Here is a 12,368-nt window from a genome sequence, read left to right as displayed (position 1 = left end):
TACATATGTAAGAAGCTTTCACTAACAATATGTAGTAAAACTGCCGGCCAAAAAAGTCACCAAAACAAGGTTATAGCTTCATTGTGATTGGTGCGATTAGAAGGAGCTTCAGTGTCCGATACACAAGACGAAAAGAAGAAAAGCGGAAAAGAACACATAAGAGGAAACAAGCCTTGCAGAATACCCACCGTCTTCGTCGAACATCATGTTGTTACGAGGCTGTTATTGTGACCTGTCTGAATCATCCACTCTTCATGCGTCCCCGGCTGGAATAGCTAGATACAGCTAAGAAGATAGGTAGAATGGTAACAAGGTAACACACCCCTAAGCCCAAAGCGCCTACTACTGGCACTCAAATCAGGTCTAAGGGGTCGTTGTTCGGTTAGCGTGATCTCTCCTACATAGTAGATGAGGATCTCGTTATGGTAATGATCAACAAGGATACGCCTGACAACAGGCGTGCTTTGCCGGCGGGCTAGGCAAAGAGGGGAAGATTGATGATGATGGCAGGCAGATAGGTACAGGTAAGTATGAATCTAGCAGGCACTAGACGTTCAGGGTGGTGGATCTGTGGAGGAATTCCGGTGACCTCTCTGCTCTAATGCAGCAGCATGTAAGAAAACAAGGTGACAAGGGTTTCTCCATACTTACCGTGACCTACTTTACTCCAAAGTACCTAGGTAGCACGTGCAACATGTGGATTTTCATGTCGAGAAGATCTGTACATAGTAGACGTAGGTGTGGCTAAGAGAGAAATTTAGGATGCATAACTCCGGGTGTTCGGCTTGGTAGCTTCCAGCGTCACCTATCGCAACTCAACAATAACGAATGGAGATAGAGTAATATGTGACTAAACTGTAGATATTGGGAACTTCGTTAAGTTGGCTTCACCTAGAACTCGGCACCCTGAGCTGCAGTGTTCTTGAAGGGGAGCAAATTACCCGAACGTGTGGAGTTGAAGAATTGGGGAACTGGGGAACGAGGTTGAAAATTTTGGGTGATGCGGAGTACCGAATCTACCAAGCCTATTACGTACCGCGTACCGGCCTCCTAGCCTGTGTAGCAAGGAATGCACGGGGTGCAGTCGCTAAACTAAAAAAAATAGTTTAAGCACGGACTCCAGTATGGATATTAGGTACTTTGAGGTAAGTACCGCACTATGGGGATAGATCTTAGGTACTTGCTCCAACTATTAATTGGGACTAGACTTAAATTGGCCAAAGGATATGAAATTCATATTTTAAACCTACCTACGCTGTAAGTGTTAGGTAACTTACCTAAGATATTATCAATATCTCTTCAAAGACTTCTTCAATTTCCCCAGTTTACAAGTGTAATATATCCGCTCTCCCGGTGGACGGTGGATGTTCAAGTTCCGGATACTCCATACAATGAGTACCTACATACCTACCCTTTTTTCAGATACCGTGACAACCACCATTTAGCGAACCCCGGATTTCATCAAAAGACTGTAGCCAAGAATTGCAGCGCCAAGGTCCCACCGCAGCACTCATCATCAACGGGATCAGAGATGGTGGGCCTTGGAGCGTTATCCTTGGGCGGATAATCACAGAGATCCAATATTGGATTTAAATGGTGAAGAAATCCGGACTACTACCGCGGGGGAAGTTCCATGACTGAAGCTATCACCATCGTCAATGGTTGAGATATTCCCACCACCTCTTGGGTTTCTTGGCAATTCTGAACTAGGTGGACAAGAAGACTCATGACGAGACCTCATGATACCATCGCGACATCTCTATAGGCGGGTTAAAGCAGACGAGGAGGTTGCGAAACCAACAAAATATCCTAGCCCTATGGTGTAAAAAAAGCTTCACCTTTTGATCTGATGGGTTAAGTAGACATGTCGAAGCGGAACAAGACGGCAGAGGGGACGTCGGCAGATGATCTTGGGCAAGCGGATAATTCAAGCCTTATCGCCAAGGCCCAAGTCCCCTAGCACAGATGAAAAATGAAGCTTGAGTCAAGCTTCTAGAAGAGGGGAAGAGCTTCGTTTGCAGCGACTCATTCTCATTAGAGAAACGGCGTACGGGTGATCGACTCGCATGGGTTAGGGTAACGGAGTCGGGACATGGTGGAAATGTGAAGAAGAAGAAAACCGGCTTTCATTTGATCCGAAGACGGTCTTGTCATTCAGGCGAGTCCGAGGTTAGACTGCGCTTGTGCACGAAGTGCATCGAGACAAATTGGCATACGCAACCATGCTGCCAATGTTGGGTGCGCCGGAGGGGACGGACGCCATTCATTCTGAATCAATGCTTACCTGCTACCTGTCCGCCTGTCTTTATTTATGTCTTTCCATAGACTTGGTGGACGTGGGTTTCGTGCGAGAAGTATGTGGATCCGACTGGTTTCTTTGTAAAGATCTCTGGAACAGTGCCACGCGTCGGGGGGCAAGTGTCTTGATATCTTTCTTCGCATTGAAGCATAGATGAGTCTAAATTGATAGAGGAATAATTAAGGGGGGGAGGATTCGAGCAAGGGTCTGGGTTAGATCGGATGGAACGAAACATGGACAGTGCATGACTTACAGTATAGATCTCGTCCGATTACTGTGGCCTATCAAGTGAACTTGCCTGCCACTGCAAGTCATGCTCTGAAACAATTCCCAAGGATGGCAGTGGATGGCAGTGGATGGCAGTGGATGGCTAAGGATGGAACCTGGAAAACCCCCGAACTCCCCCAGATTTGACCGATTCACCACCTTCCATTTATTTAGATTGATCGAAACCCAATCGGGCCGGCCCCTGAATTCCACTTGTGGGCCAGTCAAGTCCTCGGACTGCTAACCAGTGCTAGGGGCTTGTTCGCATCGTGGTCCTCTCAGCGCCTATGGATCTTCACCATTTTAGATTAGATGAAAAGGCTTAGCGCCAGGGGAAGCGATGCAACGCAGCATCAACTTTAAACTCTACGGACTGGAAAGCTATCGCATGGTTGGTCAGCTTGGTCGGATTGGTTGGACAAAGGTGATTTACTCGTCCGAGTCGGGCTTCGAGTTTAGGCGCTTTTTAGGCGTCAAGCTTCAATAAACTGCAAAGCCAGCGCAACCACTCTATGCGCGCTATAATACTATATAACGTTCGATATTGTTTCAGGGGCCAGAGAGGCGGAATTTCATAGCGCAAAGCCGCGTCAGATGGTCCCCCTGTCTCCATCAATCACCCCCATCAGTTTTCCGTGGATGACTTACATGTGGCTTGAGTGTCTCGCGGCTCCAACATCACATGCTTGAAACAACCACCTCTATTTGGAACACTTTAGCTAATTTAGGATGGCCATGGCATCCAATCTCCTCGCAAGTTCGTCTACCTACCTATCACATCTCGGGTGGTACCTGACGACGATTCCCTTTTGAGTAGGAGGCTACCAAGTCGCGGCGCAGCCGACCTTTGAGATGATGCGTTCTTGAGTGCTGCTGCAATGAAAGGATGACCCTCGATGCATCCGACCCCACACTACTACCGGTTAGATGGAGTGTGTTTACTAGTCGAAAGCCAACCATAGCTTAGATTCGCAGGTTTGTAACCTCTGAAACTTGCTGACAATGCTACTCCGCTGGATCGTTTCCTCCAACTCTAGGAATGCCGTGTCTTGGTAAAGTTCGACATGTACTCGACAGACCCTACGTGAGTGGCCAGGTCTCCCAATGGTCAACCACCCTGTATGCTAGCTCCCGTGCTCGGTCTGGGCAATCAATTCCAGTTCACTGGTTCAGCATGGAGCTTAATCCAATGGCCAGGGGTCTAATATAGCTCTTGACCTTTCTTGTCTCTCGGATGCCACAATCCTGCCATACATCTCCAGCAGCCTAACAGTGCACGTTACCTCGCGGCGCCAATGCCAACTATGCCTTGCCGGTGGATGACATGGGCAGCTGTGGTGCTCCGCGCCTTGTGACGACACCAAACCCTGTCAACCTTAAGATATAAGTGCCTTGTCTCTCCGTCCCAACTCGGGTCCCCTAAGCATCTTGTTGTCTTCGTCTTCACCACTTGGAGTTCAAAATGCGGTTCCAAACGTTCGTTGCGGGTGTAATCGCCCTTGCATTAAGTGTAAATGCTTACTGGCTTGAAGACATAACTCGTAAGAATGTTCCGGGAACACCTTGAGGAGCTACTAGCTAACTCCGTGATAGACCAAGGCGTTGCACCTTTCGGAGGCGATGGATACACAGTTTTCCGTAACGTTAAGGACTTCGGCGCCAAAGGTCAGCAACCTTGACCCACAGCCTCAACGAACTCCAATGTTAATATTTGATATAGGTGATGGAGTTACAGATGACACCGATGCTATCACTCAGGCCATGAACACACCTAACAACAGGTGCTTACAAGGATGTGTAAGTTATACTCGGACGATATCGTGACCTTCTATTTTAAATATCTTACGTATTAACAACTATTAGGCCTCTACTACCACGACACCAGCAGTTGTCTACTTCCCGTCGGGAACCTACCTCATCTCGTCATCTATTGTCCCTCCTTACTTTACTCAGATGATCGGTGACCCGACCAACCGCCCTGTATTGAAGGCTTCTAGCAACTTTCAAGGATTTGGTTTGATTGATGGCAACCCATACTACACTGCGAACTTGAACTGGGTATCAACAAATGTATTCTACCGTCAAGTACGAAACTTCGTCATCGACACTACCGGTATCGCACCAGGCACCGCAGCAACCGGTATGCACTGGCCGACTTCCCAGGCGACTAGTCTTATCAATGTCGAGTTCAACATGCCTACTGATGCCGGCGTCGTCCACGTCGGTCTATTCATTGAGAGCGGTTAGTATCTCATAAGCAAATACTTCACTTGAGTTATACTAACGTGTATAGGTTCTGGCGGTTTCATGAGCGACTTAACCTTCAACGGTGGCGCTACAGGAGCATCCATGGGCAACCAGCAATATACCATGAGAAACATTACCTTCAACAACGCCCAAACTGGCATTATCCAGCTCTGGAACTGGGGATGGACTTATATGGGGCTCAACATCAACAACTGTCAGACAGGAATTAACATTACCGCTAGCGGCGACGCTGGGCTTAACGTGGGCTCGATCACAGTGATCGACAGCACATTCACGAATACCCCGGTCGGTATCACAACCGCGTGGCAGACTGGGTCTAAGCCGGACACGGCTGCAAGCATGGTCCTGGAGAACCTGAACCTCCAGAACGTTCCTGTGGCAGTTGAGGGTCCCGGCAGTTCGACGATACTTGCAGGAGGTACGACGACAATTACCGGATGGGCACAGGGTCACCAGTACACTCCCACCGGACCAAACACAGTCCAAGGAGATATCACTCCTAACGACCGACCTTCCACCCTTGAGGCCAATAGCGTGTTCTACTCTCGATCGAAGCCTCAATATGAGACACTTACTGCGTCTGACTTCGTAAGCGCCCGAAGCTCTGGTGCTAAGGGTGACTCTACGACCGACGATACCGCGGCACTCCAATCTGCCATCAACAGCGCCGCTTCTGGCGGAAAGGTTCTCTTCCTCGACTTCGGTCTCTACAAGGTCACCGACACTTTGAGTATCCCAGATGGCACAAAGATTGTTGGAGAAGGCTACCCTATCCTCATGGCTAGCGGCACCAGCTTTGGCGACATGAGCAACCCTAAGCCTCTATTGCAAGTCGGGGCTAAGACTGGTGATGCCGGTCAAGTAGAGTTCTCAGACTTCGTTGTCGGATCCCAAGGAGCCGCACCGGGCGCTACTCTCATTGAGTGGAACCTGGCTTCCACATCCGATACTCCCAGTGGAATGTGGGATGTCCACGCGCGTGTTGGCGGATTCGAGGGTTCGGATTTCCAGGTTGCCCAATGCCCGAAGGACCCCGGGTCCAGCACTGTGAACACGAACTGCATCGGAGCTTACATGTTGATGCACGTTACACCTTCGGCGACTAACTTGTACATGGAGAACACTTGGTTATGGACAGCCGACCACGACATCGAGGATTCTAACAACACCCAAATCACCGTGTACTCTGGTAGGGGCCTTTACATTGAGTCAACTGTCGGTAACTTCTGGTTGGTTGGAACTGCCGTTGAGCACAACAACCTCTACAACTACCAATTCGCCAACACCAAGAACATTTTCGCCAGCATGCTTCAGACAGAGACGCCATACTACCAACCGACACCTGATGCCACCACACCTTTCCCTGTAGTTACAGCCCTACAAGACCCCGACTTCGCGACCTCTTGCGCCGGCGTCTCAGGAAACTGCGCCGACGCATGGGGTCTGCGAATCATCGATTCGACTGACATCTACATCTATGGAGCTGGTCACTACTCGTTCTTCGATAGTTACAGTACCAGTAAGCCTTTGCCTCACTAATCCCTTTGTTCATTTTAAAATTACATCCGTGCTGACTTCTTACCTTCCTAGCTTGCTCCACGGTAGATGCAGGTGAGAACTGCCAATCCCGGATCGTCTCGCTCGAGGGCTCGACTTCCAACGTCAACATTTACGCCCTTAACACGATCGGCTCGCTCAGCATGATCGACAGCAACGGCACGAGCATGGCGAAGTGGCAAGACAACGAGAACGTCTTCCCGTCGAACATTATTCTGTTCAGGACAGGTTAGGACCCGTCCGGACGCTTATTTATTTCGACGGGGACTTCGTTCCCACGTGGTTATCTGGGTTATGGGAGAAACAAGGTCAGGTCTTTGGGGAATATCATGGGACTTGCATATTTTTCGCTGTATATCCTTTCGCTTTCTGCGTAAATACTTTCATGTATATACTAGGTGAATTTTGTGTATGGGCTGAATTAGCATTTTGAACAATTTTCAAAAATTTCGCTGTATCCTCTACACGCGTGTGAATATTCATTAGCCGTCTAACGAATATCCTACCTCGCCGCTCTCGCGCCCCAATTTCACTAACCGCGCGCGCATCCCCTCGGCCCTGGCCCTGTGCCCTTCGGGCAATCCGCTGAAATCGCATCCATCCACCCACTGCAATTTCCAAAGTCAGCAGATCTTGTCTAATTTTAGAAGGTGTCGGCAGAATTAAGAACGGCGTCGAAATATGCGAAAGTTCCCTGTTCGCGGGATCTTCATTGACCGCCGCATCGGTAAGGAGCTAGAAAAAAAGGAAATGAAGAAAATGTATTTTTGGAAACACTCACACTCCCAACAGCATGCTGCAGCACATTCCGAGCCCGCAGCCTGCCCCCCGCCACATGTCCAACAGAACCATGCAAGCTCAGGCGCTCGCGCGCGCCGTCGTAGCGGCCTCGGTGCAAGATGTTATTATTATAGAACACGACATCTCCCGCCTCTAGCTTAACCACCAACTGCCCCGGCATCTCGGGCTCAAACGGATCCGCGGCCCTCTCCCCCTCCGTCCGCGCCCGCGCGTGCGACCCGGGAACGACGATCAAGCTCTCGTCGCCATCGCACAGCGCGAGATTCCACTGCGCGTGCCACGCGGGCTCGCGCAGGCGCTCCAGCTCCTCGTCCGCCGCGGCCGAGGCCGGGATGTCGTCGCGGTGCCAGCGCAGCTCGAAGCTGCGGCCGTCGGAGGGCCGCACGAGCAGATTGTACAATTCCATGACTAGCTCGTCGTCGCCGCACGGGCCCAGAAGCTCCTTCGCGGGATCCAGGATCTCGTCCCCGAAGTAGCTCGCCGCGAACGTCGGGGCGTCTGGTAGTGATGGGTTCAGCAGGTGCTGGACCCCCCAGATCCCGACGCCGGGCTCCCACGTCCACGGCGGGAATTGTTTGCCCACGGTCCGCACGTGCGGCCATCTGCCTGCGACCGCGAGGGCGGTCGTGCGCGTGGCGGCGTCGCGGAGCTGGGTTAGCTGCGCGGCGCTGAGGATCGAGCGGATTATGACAAAGCCGTCTTTGTCGAGCTGCGACCGTAGCGTCGAGGTGGGCATTTTGGGGTTGGGCTCCGGGGAAGATGGAGACCGGGGATAGGATAGAGGGCCTCGTGGCTTTGGGGGAGGTTACCTGACTCCAAGTGTGACCTCCGGTAATTACGTGCGTAACGTCGCCTTGTGCGAGGAAAATACCTGAATATGTGCTTGTCTCAACCTTATGCGGGCTCCGTATGCCCTCGTGGATAGTCTTGCAATATTTCCGGGATTTGAAGGATGTTAATCTGGGAACTTGGAGTTAGACCGAGATTTGAGGTTGTGATCCTGTCTGGTGATGGGACGGTGGTAGGTAGAATTAAGCAGCTGCTAAGTTATGTGACCGGCGTCTTAGCGCGACGCCGTCGATCTTTCCCTTGATAAATGATCTGTCTGGTGACGGGTTGGCGATAATGGTGGTGGAGGTGATCTCATTGAGCTGCGGGGGACGGGGTTGCCCGTGCGAATAATACAACGTTGCGCGCGATCGGTTCGATTCTGGGCTATCCCTATCATGCAACTTAGTGGGGTATTCAATGAATAGGGGCATTGTGTATCAAAGAGCTGCAGTATGTGAAAGACCTGCTCAGCAAGGAGTATTATGAAAATAAATTCCTCTTTCTCTACAGTCTACCTAGGGTATCATACATAATTATATCAAACCATATCAGGTACGCACTCATTTTTATGGTATATGAAAGCCCGAAAATTGTAGGCACCTCTCCACCAACGAGAAGATTTAGCGGAGAGAACACGACCGAACCCGTACGCCGTCGCTCATGAAGATTAAAATAAAATGCCTGCCGCCCCGTTATATAGGTAGGTACCTACTCCCGTCATACCAATCGGACATGAAACATGAATATCAGGACATATTCTACATACCCATTCCCGAGTCCTTCATATGTTGCGCTCGCGTTTCGCCTTTGACGTACTCGCTTAGTCGCATCTCGTTAGACTCGTTGCCGTGTCCGTCCATAAACTGTCCCCTGGACTGTCCGGGCGAGTACGGGGGCAACGATTGCATGCCGGTTTGAAGTCGGGGTCGATATCCGTCGGTCACCATGGCCTCCGCGGAGTGATCTATCATTAAACCTCCCATCGACGTGTCCAGCATGCCAGGGGACGTATTCAAAAACGATCTATGATGATGCGTGGCTGGTGAGATAGGCGATACTTGAGATATCGGTGATGTTGCGGCAGAAACAGGTGAAACGGGGAGCGGCTGTGACTGTGCTTGTTCGCGAAATGTCTGGTTTCTATGAACATCTTCAGAAGGCCTGAATATCCGGGTCTGCAATGATGCATCGGTTCGTGAAGGTGGTGTAAGTACCCGTTCTCTAGACAAATCCGCATTTTCCAAGTCTCTGCTAGGGTTGGGGCTATGGATCTTAGATCGTATGTGGCCGAGCTGATAGATATCATCTGTTGAGGTAAATAGGGGATGGTTCTGGCCAAGATTCCAGCGCTGCTCAAATATCCGTAGGACCCCAAGAGTTACCGTCAGCATATAAGTGAATCTGGCACTATTAGTAGGAATTCGTGTCAAAGACTGCGGATATCGTACATTAATACTGCGGCAATGAAATAGAAACTCTGTTCTAGACCACAATATTTGTCAAGGACCCCCTTTATATGGCCATCACCAAATCGTATCGTGCCGTATCCCTTAGGCGGATCAGTAGGGGCATCACCCTCTTCCACTATTTCAAAGTATGTGAGTATCATAATATGAGCCGCGAGGATGTTTGGGGTATTACTGTCACTCCGAGTTAACCCATAGCAGTTGGTGGGAAGTCCTGCACGAGCTAGCACAGTCATGATGGCGATCATTATTCCATTCAACACCACGTCGCCGGCGACGAGGGTTGTGGTTAGTTGAGTGCTGGATCTCCTGTGAACGGTCCCTGAATGTTGGAGAAGCAATACAATGCCTGAATAGATGAGCGCGGCGCAGACCTAGAAGTCTTCGAGTTAAACCACTGATCAGGAGTTGATTTGACGGACACTTATTACGAACCATCATTTCCAGGCAAAACATGCTGGCTGTAAGACCGAGGCGATTAACGTGGATGTATACTAGAAGAAAACCGTTCATCACAGCGGTAACAAGCGTACCCGACACCTGGAACACCCTGGCAAACAGAAGACATCTCGATAAACTCCATCTTGTCGATGCCCACTTCAACAGTTCCCTTGCCATTCTAGGGAGTACTAGTGGCTGCTTTCACTCGTGGTTCGTTCGGTACGATCCGAAGACGCCAGTAATTGACCCGTGAGAACAGAGGATGTGATCGATAAATATGTTTCAAGACGAAGGAAACGTCTATGAGGATAAATAACGTTTGGTAGATATTTTTGGCCTCGGTAATCGGAATGAGGCTATGTTTTGCTGTGACTGCAACCCGCACAGTATGCAGCCCAGCCAATGTTGCTGTAGGCTAGCTGATCATCGCCGGCATGTCAGAGCTATTTAAGGAATGGCTTGCTAACAGCTTCATTGCTTCAGTGGCGACTACCAATTCGAAGGTCTTTGGCCTTGGCGCGCAGCTCGTCAATAACACCAATCGCAAGTAGTAGACATAATGGTATCTTCTCAATCAGGGCTGTCATATCTACGCTCGCTGTGAAGCACCTCAACAATGGAAATGTTACGGAAGTATTGGAATTTGACAGGCTGACAACCTGTGAGGCCGAAGTTGGGTTAGTGACAAAATGGCAGACCTGCAGGATTAAACAATGAACACATGCATGCACTGCCTCGAAGCTCCACTCGACGCAACCCAAAAGAGGCAAAGAACTTGGATGAGCACAACGAGGCGCAGAAAATGAGTTCAGACCAGTTAAGATAAGAATGACTGCCCATTAAGTAGTTGCCATTGGTGTTTAGCCCGATGCTGTCTCTCATATCTAATCGAGGAAGGCAACACAGCAGTTCTAATATATGTTGTGCATCCAGCGCAGCAAGACCAACGATATCAAATGCTCGTCGTTTGTCTCTTTAGAGTCGTATGACGATGAGAAGGTGGCGATATTGCGTCACGATCACGACATGTGCGCGGACGAAGATGGGGGTTGATGTGATGTGCAAAGAAGTCGCACAAGAGGCGCGCACCGCGCGATGATGCTGCTCACACCTCTAACCATTTGATGCAATCCGGGGAGGTTTAGAAGAGTCTGAGGGAGAAAGTGGTGATAGGCAGACTCAGCCGCAATGCACCCTATATGCACTCTTCATCTGGCCACCGCAACGTGAAGCAAGTAACAGTCTTCCGAACTTGCTCATCGCCTGGATCATTCTCGAACATAGCCTTGTCCATCTTCTCTTCTAGGATTTTCTCAACTAGGAAACCCTTCTCCCGCGCGATATCGAAGAAGGCTAGGTCTTTGTGCTGCAACCATGGACGGTAACTTGTGAAACACACGAAGGCTGTGCTCGTCTTCTTTCGGCTCATCGTGGCTTCAATCGAAGAGATCATGTTTCTATGCTCGGAGTGCCTAAAGAGCAGATCGGCCAAGATAAGCACGTCAAATTTGTCACTCTTGGTAGACTCGAGATGCGCCAACAGATGAGTCGGATCGGCCCCCCACACGTATCCATCGGCAACTATTGGCGAATTCTCGGCATCGCCGTCTACTACTGATATGAGCTCACAACCGAGGATGTTTTTCCTCATATTGGCAACCAAGTCCGGGTCGGGATAGTCCGTGACCACGACTTTTTCGGCACCCAAGATGGCACATACGATGCTCGGAAGGCCGGCTCCGGCTCCGAGTTCAAGCACAGTTCGGCCTTTAACCTCGGATATATGTGTCTCGAAGTACTTGGAGATAATGCGGCTGCCATTCCATAGGTGATGAGCCTCTAGCGGGCTGTGCCCCACCAGATGAAGCGTGATGGTTTTACCTGACTGCGACGTATAGACCTGGGAGGTCGGTGGCGGCGATGGAGGATAATAATCATCCGGTTCTTGAAAGAACCCTGCCGTGTCGGGTTCCATGGAGTTGAGTTAGCTGATAAGATTCTTGATGAATTTGAAGTTTTCGTTGAAGAATTTGGCACTACGAGAATAGCGGCGTTATTCGTCAAGATTTAATAAGAATACCCACATAGTGTGCGAATTGATACACTGTGATTATATACTGTATTATTCCCTATATGTCAAGGTAGGTGGTACATATCCAAATATATTGGTATGCCATTTTTCCACACAGAATATTGGTGCAAAGAGAACCCCCTCAACAAGAAGCATAACACCTTTCCCAACTTTGGCTCGGAGTTAAAGATAATATACATGCATGAGTTTCTGCAAGTGATCCATGAATTGAGATGACGGCCTCCCAGAGTCAGCATGATTCGCTTAGCTAGCTACCGTGCTTTACAAAAGGGGTGTGCTTCGCCGCTAGCTGTGCCGCAATATGCTTATGGAAGCTGTGGTCACATTCCCTATGTTTTAGATAAAG

At 49.8% G+C, this 12,368-nt stretch overlaps 4 protein-coding genes across 4 annotated transcripts; 1 reads left to right on the top strand and 3 right to left on the bottom strand.

Moving 5' to 3' along the window:
* The first annotated feature begins 3,777 nt into the window (after window positions 1-3,777).
* F4807DRAFT_157633 (glycoside hydrolase family 55 protein) lies at window positions 3,778-6,862 on the top strand. The gene is made up of 6 exons (XM_047993298.1): window positions 3,778-4,107; window positions 4,160-4,231; window positions 4,287-4,363; window positions 4,430-4,808; window positions 4,860-6,353; window positions 6,425-6,862. The coding sequence occupies exons 1-6, from the start codon at window positions 4,029-4,031 to the stop codon at window positions 6,622-6,624; spliced, it is 2,301 nt and encodes a 766-aa protein (XP_047852772.1). The 5' UTR covers window positions 3,778-4,028; the 3' UTR covers window positions 6,625-6,862.
* Window positions 6,561-8,091, bottom strand: F4807DRAFT_157625 (uncharacterized protein). Its single transcript, XM_047993297.1, has 3 exons — window positions 7,173-8,091; window positions 6,732-6,999; window positions 6,561-6,606 (listed from the first exon to the last, which is right to left on the bottom strand). The coding sequence occupies exons 1-2, from the start codon at window positions 7,926-7,928 to the stop codon at window positions 6,874-6,876; spliced, it is 882 nt and encodes a 293-aa protein (XP_047852771.1). The 5' UTR covers window positions 7,929-8,091; the 3' UTR covers window positions 6,561-6,606; window positions 6,732-6,873.
* Window positions 8,092-8,491: 400 nt separating this feature from the next.
* On the bottom strand, window positions 8,492-10,357 carry F4807DRAFT_157447 (uncharacterized protein). Its single transcript, XM_047993296.1, has 3 exons — window positions 9,925-10,357; window positions 9,472-9,863; window positions 8,492-9,424 (listed from the first exon to the last, which is right to left on the bottom strand). The coding sequence occupies exons 1-3, from the start codon at window positions 10,105-10,107 to the stop codon at window positions 8,782-8,784; spliced, it is 1,218 nt and encodes a 405-aa protein (XP_047852770.1). The 5' UTR covers window positions 10,108-10,357; the 3' UTR covers window positions 8,492-8,781.
* A 259-nt stretch (window positions 10,358-10,616) lies between these two features.
* Window positions 10,617-12,223, bottom strand: F4807DRAFT_157404 (uncharacterized protein). The gene has a single exon (XM_047993295.1). The coding sequence runs from the start codon at window positions 11,903-11,905 to the stop codon at window positions 11,126-11,128; it is 780 nt and encodes a 259-aa protein (XP_047852769.1). The 5' UTR covers window positions 11,906-12,223; the 3' UTR covers window positions 10,617-11,125.
* Window positions 12,224-12,368: the final 145 nt, after the last annotated feature.

Source organism: Annulohypoxylon truncatum (assembly GCF_022578515.1).
Source record: "Annulohypoxylon truncatum strain CBS 140777 unplaced genomic scaffold F4807scaffold_23, whole genome shotgun sequence".
In the NCBI taxonomy this organism is placed as follows: domain Eukaryota; kingdom Fungi; phylum Ascomycota; class Sordariomycetes; order Xylariales; family Hypoxylaceae; genus Annulohypoxylon; species Annulohypoxylon truncatum.
Note: the sequence above shows the minus strand (reverse complement) of the source record. Positions and strands in the feature narration are given on the sequence as shown.